A 27,131-nucleotide genomic window follows, 5' to 3' on the forward strand; every position below is an offset into this window, starting at 1 on the left:
CATAAAACCCAGGTGGCCCCACCCCTCCACCGCCGCCGACGGAGCGGCCGACCTTGCACGCTTAAAATACACCTGAAAAAAAAGTGGGTGGGACCAGGGTCGTATCTTTCGCGCGAAAGAAGGATTCGCCTTCCTTGAATCTCCGTTGGATCATCCGTCTGCACGGCTCATCTAACAGAGACCGGTGGGTGATCGGTGATCCAACGGCGGTTTCGCGAAAGATAACGACCCCGTCCCAAAAAAAAACAAAACAAACGGCTCCGTTCTCCCTCCTCACACGCGTCATCCCCTATTCAGTTCTCGTACGCGTGCACATTGACGCTGTCAAACCCTTCTCTCCATTTGCTCCGCCGTTACCACCTTCCCCTAGCCTCTATAAATATTCGCATTCCGCCTTCTTCCCTCACCCTCCAAACGAAAACCCTCGACGAGAGAGAGGCGGCGAGCTGTTTCCTCGCCGCTGCGAAGCGAGAGAAAGAGAGGAAAAAAAAGACAAAACCTTCTTTCTTTCCCTTCGCAGCGTGAGCTTGGAGATCTCAGCGCTCTAATCGAGATCAAATGGCTCGCGCTCTCTCCAACGCCACCCTCATCGCGGTGTTCTCCGACGGTATCGCCCTCCTCGCTAGCAGGTGCGAATCTCAACGCCTCCCGATCCATCTGTCTTCTTCTTTTTTTTTGGGTGGATATCCATCGGTCCATCGCTGGATTCTTTCATGATCTGACGGTCCTGGTCTGTTTGATTCCAGGAGAGGCTATTCGGCGGTAGCCGGGAGGGGGAGCAGGACAGTGGTGGAGGAGAAGGTGGCGGCGGCGGCGATGAAGAGAGATGGAGGGCTGGAGTCGGCGGCGTCGTCGTCTTGGGTGCCGGATCCGGTCACCGGGTTCTACCGGCCGGCCAACCGTGCGGCCGAGATAGACCCGGCGGAGCTGCGAGCGATGCTGCTGAAGCCAAAGTCTCAGCACTAAACCCAAGAAAATTTCCCCACAGATGTTTAAGATGGAATTTTGGTCCTTCTCCATTAATTAATTCTAGCGATTATAAGATGATGCTGCTGAGTGGTTTAATATATGGTTATTGGTCAGGAGTGAAGTGGTGTGTGCTTGTTAATTGGGACTGTTTTAATCCATGGAATCTGATATGAAATATTTTTTTCTTTTACTTAAAAAAGCGTACGCGTTATCAGTTAGATTCTATTTGACAGGGAAAAAATACAGAGCTTATGTACTAATTTAACTCATTAAATCGATAAAACCTAGGACTCAGTTTCCTCGATTATTTTTTTCGTCTTCAGCTGGATTACAGTTCGGAAGAAGGGGCTGGGCGCGCTATCTTCGGAGTCAGAAGTCCTCACTGGCTTCTAGGTTGAGTGGCCTTCTAGCTCTGTAGGGTTGATAGATTTAATTCTCCATTTAGTCTTGTCTCGTGCCAGGTTATGCCCAACTTGCTTGCATGCGGTTAGGTCTATTTCAAATGAGATAATTGCCCGACAACCAGGTTATGTCAAAATAAATTTTGATGTCACTATGTCAGTTCTTAGTGCAGAGTTATCAGCCGTGTAGTATGGCTTGAAAATTATTCTGATGAATCTTCAGTGACAGAATCATCTTGGAAGGAGACTTAAAAGACTCTGGTATCCTGAAGAAATGATCATAATATAAAGACTCTTTGTGCTAGATTGCTCAACTTCTCTTTTCACCATAGTATGCTGGAATAAAATCAAGTTGCTGATTTCTTAACAAACTAGAGCAGTTTGGAACGATAGTTTTTCCACTGATCTTGCTTCTTTCATTATTTGTTACGAAAGAAGAAAGTACAACAAGGTTCTCTTTTACATGATACAAGCTAGGTTTCCATTGTTCAAAATTTTTCCGCTTTGTATTCTAGCTGAGAAAATTTTCCTACCTTCATGTTCAGCTGAGGTATATTGGGAGTTTGATTTACAGATCGGGAACACTTCCGATCTGCATAAAGTCTCAGCTTCTCTACTTTATGTATCTATTAAGTGTTTTCGGAAGGAAGGAAAAATGATATCAGCGCTATAGGTGCAAACCAAAAAATGCATATAATTTCCTTAACTGAAATAAAATACCATTCAAGCAATGACCCTACTTGAAGGAAAAATATGTGGAATGTTTTTCTTTTTTTAAGGAAATTAATAAATTTATAAAATTTTAACTATATTTTTATTTTTAAAAAACTATATACTTTCTTTGTAGATGCATTTGGAAGGCATTCCTCAATATCATTTATACCAAATCTGCAACCAAATAGGAATATTTTTGCTACCAAACATGCTTAGAAAACATTAAATACCATTTTAGAAGTGTCTTCCTGCCGCATGGTGCACATGATTGGTATAAATCATAAAATTTAGTATGCAGTAAATTGCAGTAGTAGTGGTCCTAGGAAATTCTCATGCGCACAAAAAGGAAGCCTATATTACACAAGAAGACTGTTTCAGAATGATCTCTCACATACACACACAAAAAAAAAAGAATAGATTTGGCAACCAAAATGCATCCTAATGGCCCATAGCTTGATTTTTTTAGGGTATGCATTTCCAATGTGTTATGCACGATTGGCTAGTAACACCATCGATTGGTGCAATGATAAAAAACTTAGACCGACAAAAAAAAGGCGCACATTCGAGATTAAATATGTCCCAATACTGATCCTTTTGAGACTCCAGATTGTCGAGACCATAACTAAATTTTATATATATATATATATATATATATATATATATATATATATATATATATATATATATATATATATATATATATATATTATAATACAGCAGGGCTCTTTAGAAGGTTGGAAGGGCAATTTGGTGTTTGTGCAGTCCACTTCTAGCCACCAGTGATACTAATGAAGCAATTATTCATTTGAAGTAAGATATAAAGACACAGAGACTTTCTGTAAATCCCATCAAACAGTTAAATTATTTACAGAGGCTTTATTTTTGTGAATTAAGGTTCATGTGGCCAAAAGACTCCAAGCATTCTTTTGTCTACTACTTTGTCACACGCAACAAACATGATAGGTCCTGGAAAGAGACTTTAATCTCTCATTTATATAGCACGGTCCTTGAAAGATTTAATTAAAACAATCCATGGTATGTTGAGAAAGAATATATATATAATTATTAGATAGGCTTTATTTTTGTGGAGTCCAATTTCACCTATGTAACTCTTAGAATTACATGTAAATATGTGAAATATTAGAAATAGACATAGTTGATGCACAACAATGCATAGTATCTCTATCTCTGTACTTATTAAACTACAAGGAGAGAGAAAACTCAACCTCTATCTAAAATCCAAAAATATGAAAAATAATTATAGAAAAATCATCTGAAATATCCACAATTCTTTTTTTAAAAAACAAAGATTATCTACATATGTTAAAATTATCTAAATATATTAAAAATATTTTAGAAATTTGTATATATCTAAATATATTAGAAATTACCATGCATAGAAAAAAATATTTTAGAAATCCGTGTTAAAATTAATTTTAAAAATTTTTCTTTCAAAAATATTTTCCTTCAAACATGCAGAGGGAAAAAAATCGAAATAAATTTCAAATTTGAGTATGAAAAATAATTTTTAGGAAGACATATTAAAGTTAATTTCGAAAATTTTTCTTTCATAAATATGTCCCTTCGTAGAGAAGAAAAAATAATTTCGAGTTTAACTGGGACTCTTCCTAACTATTTTAGAAAAAAATGAATTTAGAGTTCTTTCAAAAAGCCATTAATTATTTTAGGAAACCGTGTTCAATTTACTTAGGAATTCTTTCAAGAGTATTAGTCTCCATTTCTTTATTCTTTTACAAAAAATTATTGGCCGCTTAAAGTCCACGTACAAAAATAATACAAATTCAGATTTATTCTAGAAAACCATTACTAATTCCACGTATGTGGAAGAAAACATCAAAATAAATTCAAATTTGGGTAGGACTCTTCTAATTATTTTAGAAAAATATTTCTTTCAGCAATATTTCTCTTCATGCACATGGAGAAAAAATTCAAAATAAATTTCAAATTTTAATGAGACTCTTCTTAATTATTTTTAATCAAATTTAGAGTTCTTATAGAAAGCTGTTAATTATGTTAGAAAGTCATGTTAAAGTTAATTAGAAAATATTTCCTTTTAGGAATATTATCCTCCACTTCTTAATTATTTTAGAAAAAAATATTGACCATTCAAAGTCAATACACAAAAAAAAAAAAAATTAGAATTATTTTAGAAAGCCGAATTGTTAGCCCATTAGAGTCTGCATATAAAAAAATATATAAATTTAGAGTTATTTTAGAAAGTCGTTAACTAATTTCATGCATGTAGAAGAAAAAAATAAAATAAATTCAAATTTGAACTGAACTCTTCTTAATTATTTTTTAAAAAAAATAATTCGTTGTTTAGAATCCATGCATGCATGCCCGAAAAAATAAATCAAATTTAGAATTATTTTAGAAAGCCATTAATTATGAAAATTTTCCTTTCAGAGAAATTTTCCTCATGCATGCAAAGGAAAAAAATTTCCTTTCAGGAATATTGCCTTCCACGAAATTAGGGGGAAAAAATGAAACAAAGTTGGAATTTATCTTTCCCATGAGTGCCAATATTTTTATTAATGAGATGTTGGAACCAAAATGATAATTAATTATTAAATACATTTCACTTATAATTTATTTTCATTCTATTTTTCCAAGAAGGTATTTATTATTCTATTATATAAATTTATTTTTATATTTTCACTATCTCCCCATGCATCATGCGGGTATCATTTTTCATTATTATTGATGCCTTAGATGTTATGGCCGAATAAATAATGCGATGAGAGCTATCTATAATCATGTCAACTAATTTTATGAATGAATAATGTGATAATTGGTGGTTACAACAGCAACGATGCCACAAAAAACATTATAAAAATTGATCAAGATAGCCCTAGCATACTATATTTGTTCAAAGATCCCTAAAGAAATCCAGAAAAAGGCTACTGGTGACAGACAACCCACATATACACAGGCATCTAAAAAAGGCTGAAATTATTCTTCATGATGTGGATAAGGACTTCCATGTCAGCCCTGTTATTATTTATATGGGCATGATTATCCCATCCAGTGCTCAGTAAGCTAAATGACTGATGCTGGCATAAATTCAACATATCTGATGAACCGCACAACCAGTGATGAGTTTAATCAACTAAAAGTAGAAAAGGATTAGACTTAAATATCACCATGCCTTTCTTCATTATGAACTAGCCCAGTAGTCGTTACAGGCTGCCCAGGCTTCACTAGAGAAATAATTTTGAGCTGCAAAGAATTTGAAGAAATCATAAATAGATACGACAACAAGAGGCCAAGGCATTGTAAGAGAGGATGAACATTTATCCATGCAGAATTACACATCGAAATCTGGACTATACTTTAGAGGGAACTAGACCTCAGAATTAGCTAAGAAGAAATAAATGTCAAAGTACCTATTATGAGCATGGCCTTGCAAAGGGAAATAAAGATGGTCTTAGAATGTGAGAAAGTTTCTGATATGCTCACTATAAAATGTAAAGTAAATTGTATAAAATTTAAAGTAAATTGATACCTTTACTAGAAAGAAGGCGACCTTATGGTATCAAATCTGTTAACCACAACTATAACTGCTAACAAGCTATAGCCCCTTTAACTTGGGGCAAGAGCTCATGAACACTGACAATGATAGTGGGTTCTTTATTTGAGTGGAGAATTTGAGGCTTGATAGGTTAGCTATCAATACTCATAGATCCTTAACTAGTCAATTTTTATCTCATCAAGATATGGAAAAAGAATCGAGAATGAAATAAAAGATAATCTAAGTCCATATCCACTCAAAAAATAAGTAGTCCCTATGAATCTGGGATTCCAAGATTTGAAAATTTTACACTGTCGCTAACCAAACTGGAAGCACTCTCTATGTCTGGACCTGATGATCTAAGGTCTCAACTCAAACAAATTGCATAAATAGAATGGAAATGAAACAAGGACACATTTAGGGGAGAAAGTAGCGCCAAAGAACTTGTGGCAGTTGTACAAATTAAAAAAAGTGGGATGAGCAACAGCTATTGATGAGATAATGTGAGCATATCATGCTAAACTCTGAAACTGATCATCTCTAAGCTATATGAATTTCAATATAATGTAAAACCAAGACGGGCTTCAAGCAGAAGACTTTTTACAATTAACTAGCATCATAATTCCTATTGTATTGCAATCAGTGCTCAACATGCATCATTTAGAGGAAGGTGGTGATTCAAAGACAGCTAATCCCATCTAGTGTTTTGTGATGTCTGTGAGGCATGGAGGAATACAATTTTTAATGAAGAGGATTTGGTCTAAGAAAAGTACCACTGTTCAAACTAATAAGGCTTGTTTATCTACCAAAAGTAAAAATCCAGATTAATAACTACCAAAAAAAGTACAATCATCAAAATTTGGTAAGTGGAAGTGGCTATCACAGCATATGCCTACTTACAAATAACAGCTAATAATGCCAAATCTGGTAGAACTGCTTGTTTCAGGACATTCAACGAAAGAAGCTTTCCAGTAGGAATGCATCCAATGTTTTAAAACTCAGTGTCAGTTTTGGCTTCAGTCCTATAGGACTTTGCCACTAATATATGAAAACATAAGTTTAAGAGTTACTTGTAACATACCCTTTTACTTTGATTAACCATATTTTGATACACATAGTAAACATATATTGTTGGAAAGGCTTGCATCTTGAGTATGGCACCAAAAAAAAATGCTATTAGTGGTTGCCATCATTGGATGCCCTGGATGTTACTATTATACAACATGCTCTCATATGTTCTGCCTTGAAATGTCACAAGTGCCAATGCCTTTAATCTTGGTACAAGGATCAATTACTCTCATCTTCTCACAGCTGATTACTTATTCAAGTGCTACCTGCCCGATTATATTGGTCAACCATCATACTCACCATTACAATTAATCACAAAACATAAGCAACAATTTCAATTTTCTACTAATATCCTTAAAGGGCTACATTCTTTAAACAAGTATCAACTTGATGAAACAAATTAGATTGTAAGTGCCACTTGATGGATGCTGATGTCCGTGTTTCCTTGCCCTGGCATTGTGATCACTAGGAATGTCAAACAAAAGAGCCAATTGCACGCAACTTGTGTTCTGCTCAAAATTCAGCTAGCTTGAATAGTAAACAAGCCGAGGACAAGCAAAAAATGAACGACTTGAACATGAGCTAGGCCAAGCACACTCATTATCAGCTCGATGCAGCTCAAAATTCTACTGTTGTTGACCACATGATATTTAATTTGAATAGATGTGATCTCTTTTAGATTTAAAAATTTAGTATTGATACACCTTGAAGCTGACCACAGCCGATGTGGCAGACCAACCAATGAGAGCTCGCCACGAAGCCTTCGATCAACTAGTCAAAGTCCGCCATATGGCCTACCCCAAATGCGTGTGCAGAGCTCTTCAAATTTCAAACTTTCTCCTAGCTGGCGACAGCTCGGCTACAATTGCAAATGATTTCCAAAACCACGTGACGAGCATGCAAGATGCAATCAGTTACCAAAACGGCCAATCCACACGCCCAAACTTTTTAGCGACCCTCAGAGGACCTTTAAGTAAATACTTTCAAGCCCTTTTACACTCTCGTGCTACCACTCTACCGCTCTCATAATACCTTCGTTGTTATTTGAGAGTCCGACTTAGGTATCAGAAGGTCCCCTATTGGATACTCTCCGGCAAGAGGACATCTCTGTCATTGCTATTTCAGGTCGAATGCGGCGCTGAAGCAAAGGTCCGAGCATGATCGCCTCTGCTCAGCACCACCTCGGGAGTGACCGGCATCAGAGCCATCGCCACCCAAGCATAGCAACTACCACATCGCCACCTTAAAGACACATCGCGATCTTCAGCTGATCTTTATGGTTTGAGTAGCCGATCGTCTAAGCTCTCCAGGAGCTCAGCCAACTGCATGCCTTGGTCGGGCCGATTCCCAGCAGCAACAAGTATTATTTGATAATGTGTGATAAATACACTCCCAAATGTGGAAGGTCTAATTCTCTCTTCTTAGATGTAGATGTAATTTAAGGCGGGAGTGGTTATAACCTATAAACTAGGAAGTCAAGCAACTGACACTCTATGTCTATCCATTATGGCCAAATAGTTGTCAGGGAAAAAAAGAAAGCATACAAACTGCCAGATTGCATTCTAAACAGTTTAGATCACCTAAATTTTTTTCCAAATGTTGCTCTAGCCCCCAAGCAATTCCTCTCTCCAAAAGTGCACTAGTCACAAGCCCTAACCTCTGTCAACTTCCTATTTTCTCTCCAATTTTAAATCTTAATTCTAAACCATTAAAAACTCCATGCCCTCGGGTTCCAAAATCCCAAACCTGTATGAGTAGGTCCACACCACCTTCTCCTTCTTCGTATATACCCCAACAACAGGTGCAATGACATGGGTTTTTCTTTTCTTGATAAAGATCTACCAATAAAAACGACATGGGACCAGGGTCAACAATGAGCCAAGCTTAAGTCAGCTCCCATCCCAACTTGAAATGAGCTCGAGTCCCCATAACATTTTGACCTTAGATTGAGCTGGGGCCAGCTCACTCATGTTTGGCTCGTTTACACCCCTAATGATCACCACAATATACCATAAACGACAAGAATTCTTTATCATGCGATTTTGTGAAGGACCAGATTCTTTAAAAGAAACTTATTCAAACTAAACACGAAAAAAATACAGGTCCATTTGCCACTTCATGGCCACTGATTTTGGTGCTTGACTAGCATACCCTTTTTTTTTAATTATCTAAACTATAAGCAACAAGCATGTCACCAATTTTATCATAAAAAATCACATCTTCTTTTTTTCTTTTGGGTAAGTTCCCTCCTCCTTTATCACTAGAATCATTGATAAAAGAATACTGTTTTCATTGCTCCACTTACATATTCAGAAAATTTTCATGCTGTACAGAATAATTAATAGAATATCGTATCTTTGGATGCCACTCCAAAGTGACAACTTTAACACATTCTACATATCTCGCATCATCTCAAAAATACCAAAAGACCTTAATGGAATCAAGAAACAATGAGGTTATACATCTTATGCTACGTCCTCAATTATTTTGTGCTTTACTGATGCAAAGCAAGCCTTCCATTTACAAATAAGTAGTAGTGTAGCCTATATATAGGTAAAGTTACTCATTGCAACTGAAGATGCAGAGAAGAAACCTTTGAAAGCTCACACTAGTGGGACTGATGTCAAAAAACATACCCTTTATGACTGACCTCTAACACGATCATTTGCCTATGAGCAAGATACTTAGCAGTTCTTAGCTGCGCCAATCACCAATAAATCGAAGCGGCCACTTCAACACACACATGAATGTACACATGCATGTCTGTAGCTGGTTCTCAATGTAACAATTATGGATCCTATTATTCTGGAACCATAATGTTGCTCAACTACCAACTTGATCTTGTTTTAGTTAAACGGAAATGCGAACTTTCTCCCTTCCTCTTTCCTTTTTATACATTATCTAATTTTCTTAGTGGGAACAACCTTTTCTTTTCCCCCGCTTTACTTTCCCTTAGCTCCAGATCCAAACCTCAGGAACATGTTTAGTAATAAATCCGAAGCCATCGTAGCAATCTGCCCCTAATCCCTCCAAACCCATCAGAACCATTTCGATCCAAAGGAATAAGCAAATGAAATTTAAACATAAAAAAAGATGAAGAAGATTCTCCCACATCGAAAAGAATGGCACAATAACCATATCATATCACAGAGAATTTATTTATACCACAAAAAAATTTCTCTCAAAACAGCGAGAACAGATCGAAATCATGCACGGATACCAATTTTCTTAAAACACCAAGGAAAATGCTGGGAAGGAGAGCTTACAGCGTCGATCGGTGGATTAGACAAGTGAAGTATGAAGCGATTCCGAGATCCGAGATCCGAGATCCGAGCTCAGGCTGGAAAGAAGAAAAGCTCAATAAACTTTTGAGAGAGAGGGACCTCTAAATTATAGCCGTGGCCGCTTCTAGTTCTACTTTTGACCGGACCGGCCAACTAAACCGGTCGAGTCCTCGATCTCCGAGGTCTTTGGTTCCGTCGAAAACCGGCCGAAGCAATCATGGACCGGACCTGAGGTGGAGTCCAACCGGTTGAGGGAAACCGGCCGCTTGCCGTGTAGCATAAAACAATCCTACACTCTTCCCAGTGTCCGTGATTCCCATCGACTGCTAGGGTTCTCACGAGACATCGAGGAGACGCCGCAAGTGGCCGGTCTTAACCCAGGTATCTCTCTTTCTCTTTCGGATTATTATGAGAAAAAAAAGATGACATTGCAATGATTAGATTCGGCATGGTATCATCCCTACGGGGAGATTTCTTTTTTGACCGAGTTGGTCGTGGGATCGGTGGGAAATTAAAGATGGAATCTAAGGAAGTGAGTTGTCTCCAAAACTTTTTTTTTAATGTAAATTTTTTGAAATTTGAGTGTTATAGGCATGGATTGATTTGCTAGGATAAGCCAATCGCCTTATGGGCAGCTTAAAAGAAGAGAGAATGGAAGGATTTGGTTCATCAAGTGTTATAAGTTGAGTCCGGTTGGATTTCGGAGATCGGGGCAAGGTTAGTGCGTTTCCTTTGTTTAGATCTTCTGTTAAAGGAATTTGTTTAGATCTTCTGTTAAAGGAATTGGGTTCGATCTTTATTGACTGTATTTAGATTTAGAGTTTTGAAACTAGGGCTTGCTGTGTTTCCTTTGTTCCTGTCCTTTTTGGATCTGGTTGTTGCTTGTTGGCTGTTGTTATCCTTTATCAGCTCATGATGGTATGTGCCGTGCTTTTATTCATGAAAATCATGATTATATTCCTATTTTAGTTAGAAATTTACTTCATGAAAACTTTAAATGAAAACTTGAATGATATATGATATATGATCATACATGGTATAATGCATTGTATTGATGTTATTGCAAATTTGACCAATATCATTATAGCTTATAACATTCTAGTGTGTAAAGAGGTTGCCGTACGTATGTTATGTCTAATGAACATTAATTTATGTTTACCAAAAAAATAAGTGGTCTGAGTACTGCTGCTATTTCTGCTTTTGTTTTTCTTTTATTATGGCTAATGATGGTCGTTTCTGGGGATTTGCATAAAACAAGCCTGGCCGGAAAATATTCTAAAGATTTTTGATATGTCAGATTTTGGTTAATCTTTAGCTGGACCCTATGTCACACACCTGTAGCCCTCACTATGTTTGGAAGCAAATTAGAATTTGACAAGTTTCTTTCCAAGTTTGGGTTAAGTTGGATAAACTGAAGGCTAATTTGCCCTGTTTCTGTGGATACAGTTGGTCCCACTACCTTTAGACATAGCAACATGTCCAATATTTCAGGTTCTTGGAATCCAAGTCCGAATCGTCCAATCTCACGTGATCTTCATGTGACCAGCACGTGTCTTTATATTTTGTTATCCTAGGAAATTTTGTCGTCGAGTCATTGAGATGTTTTAAACCCTAGCTGGTCCCTTAGAACCCTTTACTTTTAATCCTTCAAGGCATCTTTTTGAGGTATACTATCTGTCAAAAAAAAACCCTAATTTTCTGTTTCCGATTGGAGATTCTCTAGTTGTTTCCTTATTGTTCTTATTCTAATTTGTGATGCGGGCCTATCCAGATATCATCTGAATCCCCCCAGTCTTCAACTACTGCAGTCCTTGGAAATGAAACTGTGTTTTTTTTTTGTTTTTTATTTTTTTCAGATTTGAAGGAAATCAAAGTGTTTTAGATTTATTGATGCATTGAAGCAAAGAGAGTTGCTTCCTGAGAGGCTGTTTAAGTATGAGGCTGAGATATAGAATAGCCACATGTGATTAAGATTAGGTATTTTGCTTGATTACTGGTTCTGAGAAGTGCTTATAGTGGCCTTCTAGTTTTTGGGTATCATCAGTATATTATAGCATAGAGAATTGGTGTGGAAGAGGCGTAAGCCTTAGGTTTAAATATTGCATATTTTTGGTTTGATTGAAATTAGCTCTAATGCTCAACTTATGGGTTTAAGGAGTGTGCTTTATCTCCCCTGATGGTCTTTGTGATGAGGATATTCTTCAAAGAAGTTGATCAACTTTCTTCAATTGTTTGTTATGGCTATTTTGGATAGAAATTTGGGGACAATATGTGGATAGGTTATTGATGGGAATAGTTATATTGTACTGATAGCTTTTTTACCTTCAGAGCAGAGCTTCACTGTCAAAGAAGAAACCTTTGTATGAACTGTAATTCAGGAAAGGTTCCATATGAATTTTGTTTAAAACGTGTAAAAAAATGAAATAAGTGCAACATCTGGTTAGAGGAGCACTAGGATTTAGTTTACTTAATCGTAATTTATACTTTGGCTTGGATGCCATGCTGTTAAATTTTGTAGTTGTTCAAAGTATCCTCTCAATTGGTTGATCTAGAGTCTTCAATTACAGATTGAAATTATCTGATGTCTCATAACAGTTCTTGAAGAATTTGAGAATTCTTCCTCATGGTTGGCTCTGTAGTTTGGGATGATAGAAGAAATTTTTATAAAATATTAGTTTTGGAGGCTAAATTTTTATGGGTAAATATTAGTCTACATGTTCATTTTTATTTGAAGAGGCTTGCTATCTGCTGGAAGAGTTCTATTGTTTGTGATCCTTTTTATGTGTGTTAAATTTCCATTTCTGTTTTGTGGTCCTCTGGTGATTTACTTCCCAATTCAATATGGGATGGGATCATGGCATATTGTCTAACCTCTGTTTCCCTTGTTGGTTTCAAATTGTTATTTACTGCTTGCTGACAAATTTTTATTAATGTTCCAAAGTTGTAAAACAATATAGAATTGAGACCATAGGAGTTCTAATGGGATGGTGGAGAGAGAAACCTATTCTTAGTTATCAGTATTTCGTCCCTGAAATATCTTTCTTGAGACCCCTTTATTACTCTTCCTAGGATAAGATAGATCCTGATGCAAACTAGGGCAGTTGAGTCTTAGATTGAAATTTAATAGTATAGTAATACTCTAAATACAGTTTCAAGTCCTTACAACCATAGCCGTTTGGGTCCATAACTAGGGATTTAAATATCTGTTATATGGTTGCTTTTAGACTCACTTGGATGGACGTGCTAGAACCTATAATAGCTTGTTTGGACCAAGTTATGACAACTTGAATGTGCTATGATTGGATTTTGGATATAAATATCTTCATTGTTTTCTCTGGCCATAACTTTGGTTCAAGAATAAGAATCATTATAATTTAATAAATGATATAGGTTAAATCTAGATTTAAGGGTTTAATTTATTGTGCAGCCCTTTTAAGTTAGAGAAAATTGACGGTCTCACTCTTTATTCTGCTGCTTGGTGTGTTTCTTCACCAGATTGGGCTCCATTTTCATGGGGCTTGATCAAACTTGTTCTCTTTTTCTTGCTTAAAATCTGATAGGAAATTAGATCTAGCACCTTTTGAAAATTGGTCATCAAATTTGCTTCTTACTATCTCCTGAAAACCCAATTATGTGTCTTCTTTCATGAAGTTTAATTTCTCTCTCTCTCTCTCTCTCTCTCTCTCTCTCTCTCCCCCACCTTAGTGGTGATTTGAACTTTGCTAAGTTTGTTGAGCCTCTTGATTTGAGCCTACTATATCTAAGCATGGGATTTGATTAACATGGTGACCTTGTTATGGAATTTTGGAATTTTTCTGCTTTTTGATGAAATGAGATCTGGTGTTCGGTATGCACACAAGATTATTTTTTTCTGTAGATATAAATCCTTTGTGGGTTCATGGGAACTTTCCTAGTCCGTTGTGATGATGAGATTGTAGCAGTTGACCGCCTTTTTCACTTGCTTTCCATGATTGTTCTGAACAGAAATATAGAGGTAGATGATCTATGGAACAGTTTATGTTAAATCTTATATGTGCTCTTCTTCATGGAGTATATAGGGTTCTTCCTCTTGAGGGAATGATCTCATATTGGAAGAAAGAAACTATTGATTGTCACTCAAGTTCTGATCCAGCCACCTGCTAAATATTTGAATGAGAATTTTTAGGCGGTCCCTGTTGGAGGGAACCCTGTTCACAGGGTTACCAGGATTGTCTTTGGCTAGTGGAAGTCAAGACTTTTCTTCATGTAAAATTCCAATAACACACTCTGATATTGTTATTCTAGTGGTGCATTTCTTTTTTGGGGAATACTATTGGGTGTTAGCTTGAAATTATTTGATATTGTTGTAGGATGATAAAAAAAATTGAGAGTATACTTCCACTTGTAGTGGGGTGCGAAGTTTGGTTATTGAGGAAACTTTCTCTTGAAAGTTGAAATAACGATTCTTTTTAGTGTGATCTCATGTTTTTCTAATTTCCTATTATGTTTTGCAACATTCTTTACTTTGGATCTTAAATTATGTTAAAAGAATATTTCCTTTAAGTGTGATCTCATATATTTTTGTTTGGTCAAACATTTTTGTGATATTCTCTCCTTCACATTTTAGATTACATGGAAGGTTGAGACCAAGGAAGGCCAAACCGGCCCGACCCGCCCAGTTCTGCTCGTACCAAGCCGACCGAGTGGAAAACCGGGTCGGTTCGCCTATTGAAACCGGTTCCGGCCCTAAACCGGCTGGAACCAGTTCCGGACCAACCAACACTGACCGAACAAGGCCAGAACCGAACCGAAACCGTTCAAAACTGGCCAATTGTTCGAACTTGGTGCGAACCGAAGTCGACCCGGTTCTCAACTGGGCCTCCTCCCCTTTCTTTATTTGCTGATTAAAATATGTTAGGAAGGCAGGCCTGAGAAGGTCTTTCCAACATCGTTTCTAAGATCTCTGGTTTTTTTTCTTTTCCTCACGACGAAAATCACACTAATTCAGCATGATTGAAGGAAGATCCAGGCCTAAATAGGGTGTGCTTTCTCTTTTCTATCTCATTTCTTCAAAAAAAAATTGGGGGGGGGGGGGGGGGGGTTGAAAAAATAGCTCGAAATTTGCAAAATAATTTGGAGCGCATTTCTTATGGGATGAGCATACAAGACTACAACGCCGCTTAGTTAGAGGGGTGGGTTGATGTGCCTCCTGACTATGCTAATGATCCGGATATCTACGAGAGGCATTGCCACTCGACGAGATTTTAGATCGGTGTGTATGTTGTGCTTTAAATATATGTAATTGATTGTATTGTTTTATATTTTTCACCTCACTATTGATTTGAGGATATTTTATGTTGCTTCTTGTAGCATGCAGCATCTCACTAATCATTTTATGATTTATATTATTTTAAAACAATAACATGCATCATTTAGGTTAAACCGGGATCGTAGAAATATCAAATTAGACTTAAAATCATTGAAAAAGTTCAAAAAGATTGATTGCCAATTAAATCAACTTGAAAAACTCTAAAAAAAGCTGGACGTGCTAGTACGAAACCGACATGCCCAATCATACTGTGTGTCGGTACAGTAGCGGCGGAAAACTCTATAAAAAAAAATTGGGCATGCCAATATGAAACCAGCACAGCCTAGCCTACCATGTCAGCACGGTACCGAACTGGTACCGTACCGACCTGTCCGCCGACCGATATGGATTCCGGTATTGATTCGGCGGACCTTGGTTGAGACCCTTTGCCTTTTCTTATTTTGATTGTATATTTACTAGGTCTTGGACAAGATTTTATTAACACTAGGAAGTAGGAAAGAAAGATATTTGGATTAGGAAATCAAGAACACGAGAGATCTTGTGGATGGAATAGTTAAAAATTTGCATTTATGCCGAAACATCTATTAGTTGGTTGGTACATCAGGGAATGGAAATGGATTTTTCTCTTTTGTTCATCTCTTCACCCATAGTGACAACTTTGTAGCTTTTACTTATAGCTTGTGTATGATCAATGTCTGAAATCATGCTACCCCAGTGTCAAGTGTGCTGCATCTATTGTGTTTTGAAATGCTATATGCATGTATTTTGTATTACGCATATAAAAATATGATAGGTAATACACACCATACATGGGGGCAGTTGAATAACAAAGTTTGTTCGAACTCCTTAACGGTTATTTTGATTTTTGTGGAAAATGGACATATATCAGCAAGTGTTTCTCATTATTGTAGTTGCTTGTATTTAGAAAGTAATAATGCTTGATGGTATCTGATAGTTAGTATATATTTATATGTGCATTGTTGGTAGTGTTGTAGGCATGGCCATAAGCATGTTCCAGTGAGATAGATGCTGGGAACCTACAACTTGCCGAATTTGTATGTTTTGGAAATCAGATATTTCTGCAGTTTTTTTTTAATGGGGATTCATTTTATTTGTGGTGTCAGATGGTTCCATATGAGATTACATTTACTATTGATGCTCTTATATGAATGCTTATGAGATAACTGTCTTATTTTCTGCAGGTGCATCTTGTTGCTACCCATATGATTTAGCATCCGTTCTTTGTACGCAAGGTTCCTTCATTATGTGAATTTGAAATCCAGTAACTAATTAATAGAGAAATGGCAGATTCGGTAGTATCAAGTTTTTGGGGCCCAGTAACATCAACTGTTGAGTTGTGCGAGGAAAACTATACCCATTCATCTTATATTGCGGAATTTTACAACACTATATCCAATGTGCCTTGCATACTTTTGGCACTCATTGGACTTATAAATGCCTTGCGACAGCGCTTTGAGAAAAGATTTAGTGTTCTTCATATATCCAATATGATACTTGCGATCGGGAGCATGATATTTCATGCCACATTACAACATGTGTAAGTTTTTTATCCCTGTAGACCAGTATTTTGCAATATTCTTTTGTTATTGCTGTAGATCATTGTGTTCAGTTTTGCAATTTTCTTCATCATGTCTATGTCCTCCAATTTTACCAGCATCCTCTCAAATTCTTAATAATAAGGCGAAAAAGTTGGGTGTTTCTACCCATAAACTTCTGATGTATCTAACAGGAAAGCCAAAATTATATGTAGATCTCTCTGCTTTTTGGCTGACATAAAATTAGAAAATTATCTCTAGCCTGCTATACATCAGTCTGCACAAATTGTTTCCATTATTTATGAATTTCAGTCCTTCCAAAGTGCTATCCCGGTGCTGGCGAAGTCATTATAGCTAATGCCATTTGCGTTCATTGACACAGATATCTGAGTCTTATCTAAGCCATTAGTATCTGATTTGTTGCTTGCTCTCTTCGTGTTTTGAATCTAATGTATCTGCCAAAGTTGAAGATTGTTATAATCTTAAGGATCCCATCTAATGTATTTTCATGTGTTTTGAATCTAATGCATCTGCCAAAGTTGAAGCTTGTTATAATCTTAAGGAACCAATCTTATAGGATTGATGTGTTTAGTTAAATCACTATGATAAGTATGAAATTATCTAAGTTGTGATGTATGCTTACATCTGCCAGCTTTTTTGTGCTTGATAGATAACTGTTGTACTTCTTATGTAAAAATAGATCAAAATCAAAGCATCAAGGTCAGCTCTAATAGCCTTTTGTTTGCATCTCTGTGAACTTTTTCTCTTTTTTTTTTTAAGTTGAAATATAGAACAAGCACTTTTTCGTTATGGTTGGTAGATATTGATATGGCCACCAAAACTAGGGCAAGAGACTATCAAGATTTTATAATTTAAAAGTTGTTGAAGATGGCAATGAATGATCCAACCATGACCATGCCTCTCTCCCACTTTCCCTCCCCCCCCCCCCTCTCTCTCTCACTAATATAATCAGCTCTAACTTGCCTTATTTGTTGTTTCTTTTACCTTGTTGTTACATTCAACATTATTCTAATTTCTATCTATGCTCCTTTTGAACTTGAATCTTCGGCTGTTACGAGGTGACTCGGAATGCATGTTTAAGTTTTATAAATGCTTAGGACTTTGAAAATTTACCAGATTATTTAGAAAGTACAGGTGTCACACAGTAGCCTTTCTGGAATGTCCATATAAAGTATACATTGGTAAATATAGTGTGACTGTTTTTTTTAACTTCGAAGTTGATTGTGGATATCCTAAAATGCAGTTCAGCATTTTAGGGGGAATTAGGAACATTATATACTAGTCATGCAGAATGATGTTTAAAGGATTCCTATTTTGTCAGCCACCAAAAAAAAAAAATGGATGGCTTGAGGAAGGGTAATATTGCTGTTTGGCTAGCAGTCATGTTTAAGTTTTATAAATGCTCAGGACTTTGAAAAGTCGCCATTTGGAAATTGATTATTTAGAAAGTATAGGTGTCACACAGTAGCTTTTCTGGAATGTTCATATAAAGCATACATTGGTAAATGTAGTGTGAGTGACAGTTTTTTTTCCTTCAAAGTTGATTGTGGATATCCCAAAATTCAGTTCAGCATTTTAGGGGGAATTAGGAACATTATATACTGGTCATGCATGATGATGTTTAAAGGATTCCTATTGTGTCAGCCACCAAAAAGAATTTGGATGGCTTGAGGAAGGGTGATATTGTCTGGCTAGCAGTCATAGCAGGGTTCATCAGGTCTGTATGCTTAGCGGCGTCGAAGACTTTTCTCAATTGGACGGAAGTACCTGCTGATCTTGGTTGCAGCTTTTAAATCTCCATTAAGTGGAGTATGATTTGGCCACAGTTATTTAGGCACTTGTTTTCCAGTAATGGATATTTGCTTAATTAGATAATACTTTTCTCTGGATGCTTTGAATTTTCCCATATTAAAAATGGCATAGTTTGATGATTACAAACAGGGACGTAAAATATATATATATATATATATATATGTGTGTGTGTGTGTGTGTGTGTGTGTGTGTGTGTGTGTTTGTAAATGTATATGTATATGTATATATTCATTTTGAATATTGTTTTACTAATAGAGGAGAGGATGAAATTGTGGGAATGGGGGAGTTTAGGATTCGATTAAGAGGGAGAATGTGGTGACTGGATTCGAATGTTGAAATCTTATTTATAACAAACAAATTGGGAATGCAATATTCCAGTTTTGCCCATGAAAACAATCTGTGGTAACATATTAACTCATTATATTGCCCTCAAATGTCAGGCCTAAAGACCTAGTGCTTATTTGTTTATATTTGTAATGGTAGGTGTTATGTGACATTGTAAAATGCTAGACATGTATAATCTGATATCTCAGAGGTGTTGGAAATGAACTTGTACCCTGCATTGGTGCAACAGACTTTCTAAGAAGTCCATATGTCCTTTCCACACTAGGGACACTAGGCTTTGAATACCACTGATGTTCTTTCTACTGCCACTTGAACAATAAATTTTTGATTAAATTAGTAGTTTCCTAATCTTTTAAATTCCACTTCATTAACAATTTTTTGTTAAATATGAAAACCTGCTAAACATTGAATCCTCTTATCTTTAAGTTTATGTGATCACCTTTTACTCCACTTTCAGACTACAACAGAGTGATGAAACACCAATGGTATGGGAAATGCTGCTTTACATTTATGTCCTTTACTCACCAGATTGGCACTATAGGAGTACGATGCCTACTTTCTTGTTTCTCTATGGTGCTGCCTTTGCCATGGTCCATTCACTGGTGCGTTTTCAAATAGGATTCAAGGTGCATTACTTTGTATTGTGTCTTCTCTGCATTCCTCGGATGTACAAGTATTACATCCAAACTAAAGAGACAGCAGCTAAGCGGCTCGCCAAACTCTATGTGGCAACAATACTTTTGGGGACTCTATGCTGGTTGTTTGATCGCATCTTCTGTAAGAAACTCTCTCATTGGTATATAAACCCACAGGGTCATGCCTGGTGGCATGTGCTTATGGGATTCAACTCATACTTTGCAAACACATTTCTCATGTTTTGCCGTGCTCAGCAACTAGGATGGCAACCCCAGGTCGCCCACCTATTTGGTTTCTTTCCTTATGTGAAGATTCAAAAACCAAAGAAACAGGAGTGACAGCAGAGGAACAATTTTCTGAAGTGTTTGATGCTGGTTTCTTTTTTGACTCTGAAGACAAATGTTTAATTTTAGCATGCGGGCAAGCAAAGACATTTTGTATATGGACATCAGTGATAAGGACTAGTGGTTTGACTGATTTGTTAGTTTTCAACATCAACTGGCACTTGCTATGTATCATACTTAATTCTTCAATTTGTGGAGATGGGTTGGAATCGTCGTCTTTTATTTTCTTTGTTTATGCAAAATATGTAGTCTTCTGATTGTAGATTTAAAATTGAATTCAATTTTTTTTTTTCAATCTACCGAATCTTATGGAGCAAAGTTTCCTGCTTCCTCAGTTGTACCAAGAATTTCTCGATGATAACTTTGTTGTACAGCTTGTTTTCCTGTTAAAATAGCATCTATTTAGTTGCTCTGATGCACACAATCTGGAGTGCTCCAATGCTCATGTAGTCGTTTTAGCAGCTAGATCTTCTAATGCCTTTATTTGATGTTTGATGGATTCTGAGCTCCGGTGGAACAGAAAAAGGTGATGGATGGTCAACTAAAACTTACATAAAAAGTATTGTGAAGTAAATATTCAGTCTCATGTTTGTATTTCTGGTTCTGCCTCGATAGCTCTTAATGTTGTGATTACTCTTGTTTTCCTTTTCTTCCACCTACATAACAGGAAAAGTACTGAATCGAATGTTCTACATAGCTGGTTGTCCGCGTAACTGTGTAATCATGTCTCTTCATCTTGTAGGAGTTTCTGGGATGAGCAACAACTACAGCAGTTGTCGAAGTTTTATATTTGGGGATGGCTTCCATACAAGAACAAGTTTGCAAATGTTAGATGCCTTGATTATATGGTACTTTGTCAAGCTGATATAAATGGACACGATAAGAAAGAATAGATGTGATTGGTAACTGTGACACCATAGCTGGTCCTCATGAGCCATTATTTTATGATTAACCATTTCAGATGCTGACCAGAATTGAATATAAGAAGGTTTGACTGTTATATTGTTGGATTCTTTTTTTTCTTTTGCTTGGCTTAATTTCCTGACATTTTTAAATGAACCATTTTATTGGCAGCTTGTATAAGATATGCAGCTAAGGTTTATGTCTCATTTGATAAGATTGCTGATTGGCTTGCTGGTAGGTCGGCCAGGTTACATGAAGACTTCTCGTGGGAATCTAATCTTTTGCTTTCTATGGGTCTTTGATCTACATATATACTCTGAGTTACATCTTCTAAGAAGATCATATAACTTCATCAAAAAAAAAGGTTCATATCTGTTGCAGGCCTGCCATATGGTGTTAGTTCTTAGGGATCAGACGTGTTCCCATACGACAAATGCGTGAGAATACCGCCAGTGCCCTGACCAATTTCAGTCCAAAAAGTTTGTCTAAACCCAGACATGATCATGAAATCAATGAAACGATTCCAGCCAAATGCCGAACTTGCTTATGGAACCATCCTCGGATGGAGGCCTGACGACCAACTGAAGACATCTATTTCAACCCTGCTTGAACACACCGAATAAACGCGCGAATTAACATGTAACCAACCCCATGACTACAGAGAAGACATGGTTTCCATCCAAAATGGTCCCAATTACCAACCAGAGCTTAGCCTAGCAAATTTGGGCTCCCCTTCTCTCAGAGGGATTCTAAGATTCAAATATTCTAGCATGCGTGCAAATGTGGATGCAAGTAACTATCTGGAACGGAAGCTATGGAGCTTGGGACATGAGCCAAAGTTGGGTCATCTTCTAATGAGGACATATGCCAAAGCTCAAAGACTTGTAGAATATAGGAGAGTCAAGCTTGGCAAAATATCTAGGATGTGTTTATCTGATTAAGTTGCTGAAGTTCTCACCATATTTAGCCACTGTCCATGTCTCATCTTTACCACTAAGCACTTCAATTTATCTGCGCCTAGTATGGCACAAAACCTAATGTGACCCACTGCACCTTATTTAACAACCATCCTCCATGATCGGATGATGTGGTGCCCATCAAGGAGTCCACAGCACATATCACAGAGCTAACTTACCACATGGGGGGCAAATTATACCCTACGCCGTGTACTAACATGGCTATGTACCATACCAATCAGCTCCTTTCTATGACCAATTACTGAGATGAGCACATAATAAATAAGACCCAGAGACTGGGTGATTGGTGTGGTGCACAGCCACGTGGTGCATGCGGCATGGGTATAATTTTTCTGGAGCTAATTATAACATGTATATGGCATCTGGCCCTGCAATATCTTCATATCTTGAATTTGACAACAGACATCGACCATGGTAGGTGATAAGCACGTAGCATTAAATAGAAAACATTGACAGAAGAAAAAAGGTGTTGAATGAGTCCAAATAGGGTGAATTAACGGGAAGAAAAAGGATACAAGTAAGATGCGTATATACTTGTCCCTAGAATATCTTAAATATCTTCAGATCTAGAATATGACAACAGAGACGTCAACCATGATAGGAATAAGCGTGTAGCCTAAAATAGAGAATATTAGAGGAAGAAAAACAGGCATTCAAAGAGTCCAAACATGATGACTGGACTGTAAGAAAAAAAATGCACACCTTGAGCAGTATTGCATGTAATATCAGGTCCCGGAAGCAGAGAAACCTTTAGGTTCCGTGTTCTATCATTGACATGATTTCCACCCCTTCCACTTTTAGCATACATGCATTTATAGAATATTTATAGTAATGAAGCTCAAATTACAGTATTTTTTTCCTCAGATCACTTATATGGATTAAGTATAGGGCAGTTGAGTCTTGTAAATCAGTAAGCACATTCTTCTTCAAATTGTTTATCCGTCAACAATAGTTCGATAACTCGAACAAGTAAATTAGGGGATGGTTGTTGTTTGCCATGAGTATCTCATATACTTTTCTCTCATCCTGTTGTCCTCAGAGAGTTCTCTTCCTCCTTGGGCATGCAGAATATTAAAACAAGCCCAGTCTTCACTGTTACCTCAGAACAGATTGATGAACAAATTTTCAACAGACATTGTCACCAGCTCACCGTCCTTTTCTCCCAGCAAACTCCTCCCAGCATTTGTAACATGGGTTATCCCCAAAAAATATGTTGTTCAAAAAAAAAACATGGGTTGTGAAAACAGATGTTTGCTTTTAAAAAAAAACACGGGTTGTGAAAACAGATGTTTGCTAAACTTCACAATATAAACTGATGCATTTGCACAACCCAGTACAGAAGACATTACTCACTTAGTAAGATACATCATCCATACTAAATTGTATCTTCTTGATATAGTTGATTTTGTCAAACCTTGATGCAACAAAGGTAACATCAAGATAAGAAAATGTAGCCTAACAGCTCTACTATCCAAAGAAGTGCTTGGTCATCACCTTGTTATGTCAGTTGCAATAATTGATGAAACAAACAACATACATCTTCTCTAAAATGTTACATGAAATTTACGGAGCAACAAATATAATGCATCTTTCCCAAGGCATAAGATCAAGATTCAAGCTAATGCAATAACAAAGGAAATGCCCTAGATAAACACTCCAAAGTCTACAAACTCTACGATATGCAATCCACATGCTTCCTTGTACAAGGAACATGCAAAACATCCACATGCTTGCACATATGAAGCCATTTGCAGCAAATAGGTGCAGGCATGTAAGGTTATTAGGTAGCCAATCTACAAGAAAAAGAAGGATCAAGGAAATGCTCAAGGATGTCTCATGAAGAGCGATCACAACCAGTGAGAAGTACCAAGTAGCTGGAGAATAAGAGTCAAAACAGTGTAATGTTGTTGATAGGGTAGCTCTGCAGGTAAGCTAATACGGCACTAAAAAGAGCAGAAGTATCATGGTTTTGTAACCAAAGATAGTGATGAAGAAGTTAGAAATTATGGAATCCGAAAGAACAAAATTGGTTCGGATGACAAGCATATTCAGAGTAGACAGGGAGATAGAATCAGTCCCAAAAGACTTTTTTTAAGTGTGACAAGAAAGAAGAACCTGTTTGGACCTATTCAGGTCATAGGGAGAGAAAAGGTTGATATAATACGTATATATACCCAAAGAGCTTTACTCGAGAAGAATATGGATGAATAAGTTCGATGATCTAACAGTGTAAGGGAAGATTTACATTAATTTACCATGATCTACGCAATATTATCTATCTAATATTTATAGCCGTCTTTCAAATGTTGGAAATCCACATACCAAGAAATCTATGTTTTCTTTCAGGATTCTAGATCACATCTAGAGGGCTATCTTTTTGGTGGATATTAGCCAATTGAAGCTATGCATCACTGACCCTTACAATGTTAAATGGTCTAAAGGAGTGTAAATGATTGCTTGAATCGCTAGATTTCCTTGAATAAAATGGCAAAAATGTTTAAAAGATTTATAACTCAAGGGATCAAGTAGGAAATCTCCATGCAAGCCTACCAATTTACAGAGTTGGATATTTTGTAGCTCAGAGAGAGAGAGAGAGAGGGAGAGAATCAAGCTTATCTCCATGTCAGGATGTGAAGGTGCATATAGAAAGAGAGGAAGATGTAAAGAAGATCTTTGAGGCATGCCTGAAGTTAACAGAATCCTTGATTTGATATAACTGAATACATCCTTTGATAACTTGCACGCTAAGAAAATCATTGCCTTTCGTTCATTGTGATTAGATGAAAATACCTCCCTCATAGTGCAGTTGATTACAAAAGCAAGATAGTCAAGAAACTTGATAGAACAAAACAGTCCAAGAGACAATAAACAGAAATATGGTAACATTTCAAGCTTAGGTGCTATGGAAGGCATGCATATACCAAAAGGGAGGTGAAAAATCTAATCAGGTGGCTGTTGATGATTTAGGGTGAGATTTCTCACAGACACTGTGAGCTAGTTGAGCCAAGATTGAGGACTTCCAAAGACAGCAAAAAATTCCCAAATTTTCACCACAAAAATTACAATTAATCCTAATAATATAAAACGGGTATCCTAACAAGTTTATTTTTTTTTTTTCATATACTGTCAAATATGGGTAATCAAGCCGTCCACGAATCAACCAATCACCTATAATCTTTAGTTTCTTTACAGCAAATTAGATGCCAACCCATCTTGAACTTTGTATAAATTAAGAAAGCTAAATTATATATCTTAAGGACATGGAGTTCAACTTTAACAATTCTTGGAGACGGAAGAAATTTATGAAACCTCATGGAACCACCAGGTGAACCAACAATGAGGCAAAAGGTGGGGAATGTTTCAATCCTGCTAGTAATGGACATCACAAGCATTGTTGAAACCATCCTCTTAAACAAAATTCCATATGCAAGAAAATGGTCCAAATTTTGACACCCTGCCACAAGAAGAAGCATATTTCAAATGGAAATGCAAAACTCCATACCCTATCCATCTAACCACACCAATAACACCACCCGTGGTACAAGAACTTAACTGAAAAAAGGCCCTTTCACTTCCCACCCTTTGCTGCTAAATGCTAAATGCCCTTCTCTTCCCTAACCTCTCTCACTCTCCACCCATCCACGACATGGTTTTCTAAATTTGCTCCTCATGGCTTTTATACTATGTAGGAACATGCATATTCCTACTCATCCACTATCACTCAACAGTCCTCCATGTTAACAGGAAGCCCAAAAGGAATCAATAAAAAGTGGACATATAATCTTCTGATAAGGGTTTTTACCAAGCTGATCAGCCTCACTTCTCTTCCCAACAAATACTTACTCGAAATCTGACATCAAGAAAACCCAACCTCTTCCTCTCTTTGTGGGACCCCAATAAGCACAGAGTTAATCAGGTGCATACAAACCACAATACATCCATCTACTAAAAAATGCCAACTACTAAACCATATACTAAGCACCAAAAAATAATACGCTACATTACAGAAGAATCATTCCACATTTCACCGCAAAACAAACAAAAGATATGTTAGCAACACAGTTCAAGAACCACCAAACCGCGGATAATCAAAGATAACATCACAAAAGAGCTTCGCCATTGGACTCCAAAGTCCAAAGAGCTTCCGACCGACAACAGAGAACCATATAACTTAAATTATTTAACTAGATAATATATGATTGCTTCACTAACTCCGACAACCATATAGCTCAATAATCGAACTAAAAGAGAGAGATATTAAAAGGGCCATTTCGAAACCCTAGCTAATCCATGTCCATATAGTTAAAACATAAGAGAAATTATAGAAATTTCTCGCTGATATTTCGAGAAATCATAAAAACTCCGATTAAACAGTAACAGAGTAACGAGTTTTACCAACATCAACTAACTATGCGATGGGATCAGAAGGGCCAGGCACCCCTCAATTTGATTCGAAAAGGAGAAGAAGACGCAGCTCCGTCGTTGGCCGTGACGCAATCGAGGCCGCAGCCGCACTGGGGGCACTCGAAGAAGTTGTCGATGGGGAAGTCAGCGGAGGCGATGCCGACGGAGAACTCAAGCTCGTCGTTGTGGAGGGAGACCTCGATGATGTTGATCCAGAAGAGAAGGATCTTGACGCTGACGCCGCGGAGGTCGGAGAGGCGGCCGGCGGAGATGTGGCCGGAGATGGTGGGCTGGTAGCGGAGCTGGTAGGAGCCCTCCAGGGAGAAGCTGCAGGTGTTGTTGAAGTAGGCCGAGAAGTCGCCGGTGTCCGGGTCGAGGTCGTAGCCGGAGCAGCCCTTGGGGAGGAGCCCGATGGGAAAGTTATACGACTCCAGCACCTCGTAGGCGCTCGGCTTCGTGTCATCGGAGGTGGAGGAGGTTACCGCGGAGGAGGAGGAGGCGAGGGAGAGGGAGAGCAGGAGGAGGACGGAGAAGCGGAGGAGCGACCTCATGGTTTCTTGCCCGTCGCCGTAGGACATCATGGTTCCTTTTTATCTTTTTTTCTCTTGGTTGTTTGTTTGGTTCTGTGGTTTTATCTCAGTTTCCGTGGTTTTTATCCACCGAGATGCGATCGTTTCCTGTTTGGATTTGGAAGGGGGTGAGGAGTAGAAGGGCGTGGCGCCGTGGGCCCGTGGCGAGCGAGAGAGTCACGAGATCACGTGCTCCGAAATCGGTTCCCGTTTGGGTTTGGTAGGTAGGGGAAGACTCGAAGGTTGTGGGTATATTTTCAGATTGTCTTACCAAAACCTCACCTTGCA

General features: G+C 37.5%; 3 protein-coding genes and 1 long non-coding RNA gene across 9 annotated transcripts; 2 read left to right on the top strand and 2 right to left on the bottom strand.

Moving 5' to 3' along the window:
- The first annotated feature begins 388 nt into the window (after nt 1–388).
- Nucleotides 389–1,168, top strand: LOC103703621 (late embryogenesis abundant protein Lea5-like). Its single transcript, XM_008786531.4, has 2 exons — nt 389–629; nt 747–1,168. The coding sequence occupies exons 1-2, from the start codon at nt 559–561 to the stop codon at nt 964–966; spliced, it is 291 nt and encodes a 96-aa protein (XP_008784753.1). The 5' UTR covers nt 389–558; the 3' UTR covers nt 967–1,168.
- Nucleotides 1,169–4,850: 3,682 nt separating this feature from the next.
- Nucleotides 4,851–10,061, bottom strand: LOC103703622. Of its 2 annotated transcripts, none has more exons than XR_603467.4 (2): nt 9,951–10,061; nt 4,851–5,324 (listed from the first exon to the last, which is right to left on the bottom strand). It is a non-coding gene; the product is annotated as an uncharacterized LOC103703622 (long non-coding RNA). The 2 variants fall into 2 exon arrangements; XR_005509165.1 differs by lacking the exon at nt 4,851–5,324 and adding an exon at nt 6,534–6,950.
- Nucleotides 10,062–10,226: 165 nt separating this feature from the next.
- Nucleotides 10,227–20,334, top strand: LOC120103783 (alkaline ceramidase-like). Of its 5 annotated transcripts, none has more exons than XM_039120534.1 (4): nt 10,227–10,349; nt 10,560–10,685; nt 16,479–16,834; nt 19,468–20,334. In XM_039120534.1, exons 3-4 carry the CDS (start codon nt 16,578–16,580, stop codon nt 19,982–19,984), a joined length of 774 nt encoding a protein of 257 aa, XP_038976462.1. In that variant the 5' UTR covers nt 10,227–10,349; nt 10,560–10,685; nt 16,479–16,577; the 3' UTR covers nt 19,985–20,334. The 5 variants fall into 5 exon arrangements, with proteins under 5 accessions (XP_038976462.1, XP_038976467.1, XP_038976463.1 ...); XM_039120535.1 differs by having other exon boundaries at nt 10,275–10,349; nt 10,552–10,685; XM_039120537.1 differs by having other exon boundaries at nt 10,276–10,349; nt 10,579–10,685.
- A 5,724-nt stretch (nt 20,335–26,058) lies between these two features.
- Nucleotides 26,059–26,909, bottom strand: LOC103703624 (uncharacterized protein At5g01610-like). Its single transcript, XM_008786537.4, has one exon. It carries the CDS (start codon nt 26,853–26,855, stop codon nt 26,292–26,294), a length of 564 nt encoding a protein of 187 aa, XP_008784759.2. The 5' UTR covers nt 26,856–26,909; the 3' UTR covers nt 26,059–26,291.
- Between the last annotated feature and the right edge of the window lie 222 nt (nt 26,910–27,131).

Source organism: Phoenix dactylifera, unplaced genomic scaffold, assembly GCF_009389715.1.
Source record: "Phoenix dactylifera cultivar Barhee BC4 unplaced genomic scaffold, palm_55x_up_171113_PBpolish2nd_filt_p 000821F, whole genome shotgun sequence".
NCBI lineage: Eukaryota > Viridiplantae > Streptophyta > Magnoliopsida > Arecales > Arecaceae > Phoenix > Phoenix dactylifera.

Coding starts and splice junctions, on each gene's coding strand:
- LOC103703621 (XM_008786531.4), top strand. CDS start 559: ATGGCTCGCGCTCTCTCCAACGCCACCCTCATCGCGGTGTTCTCCGAC. Junction 630..746: donor ATCGCCCTCCTCGCTAGCAG/GTGCGAATCTCA, acceptor GTTTGATTCCAG/GAGAGGCTATTCGGCGGTAG.
- LOC103703624 (XM_008786537.4), bottom strand. CDS start 26,855: ATGATGTCCTACGGCGACGGGCAAGAAACCATGAGGTCGCTCCTCCGC.
- LOC120103783 (XM_039120534.1), top strand. CDS start 16,578: ATGGCAGATTCGGTAGTATCAAGTTTTTGGGGCCCAGTAACATCAACT. Junction 16,835..19,467: donor CATGCCACATTACAACATGT/GTAAGTTTTTTA, acceptor CTCCACTTTCAG/ACTACAACAGAGTGATGAAA.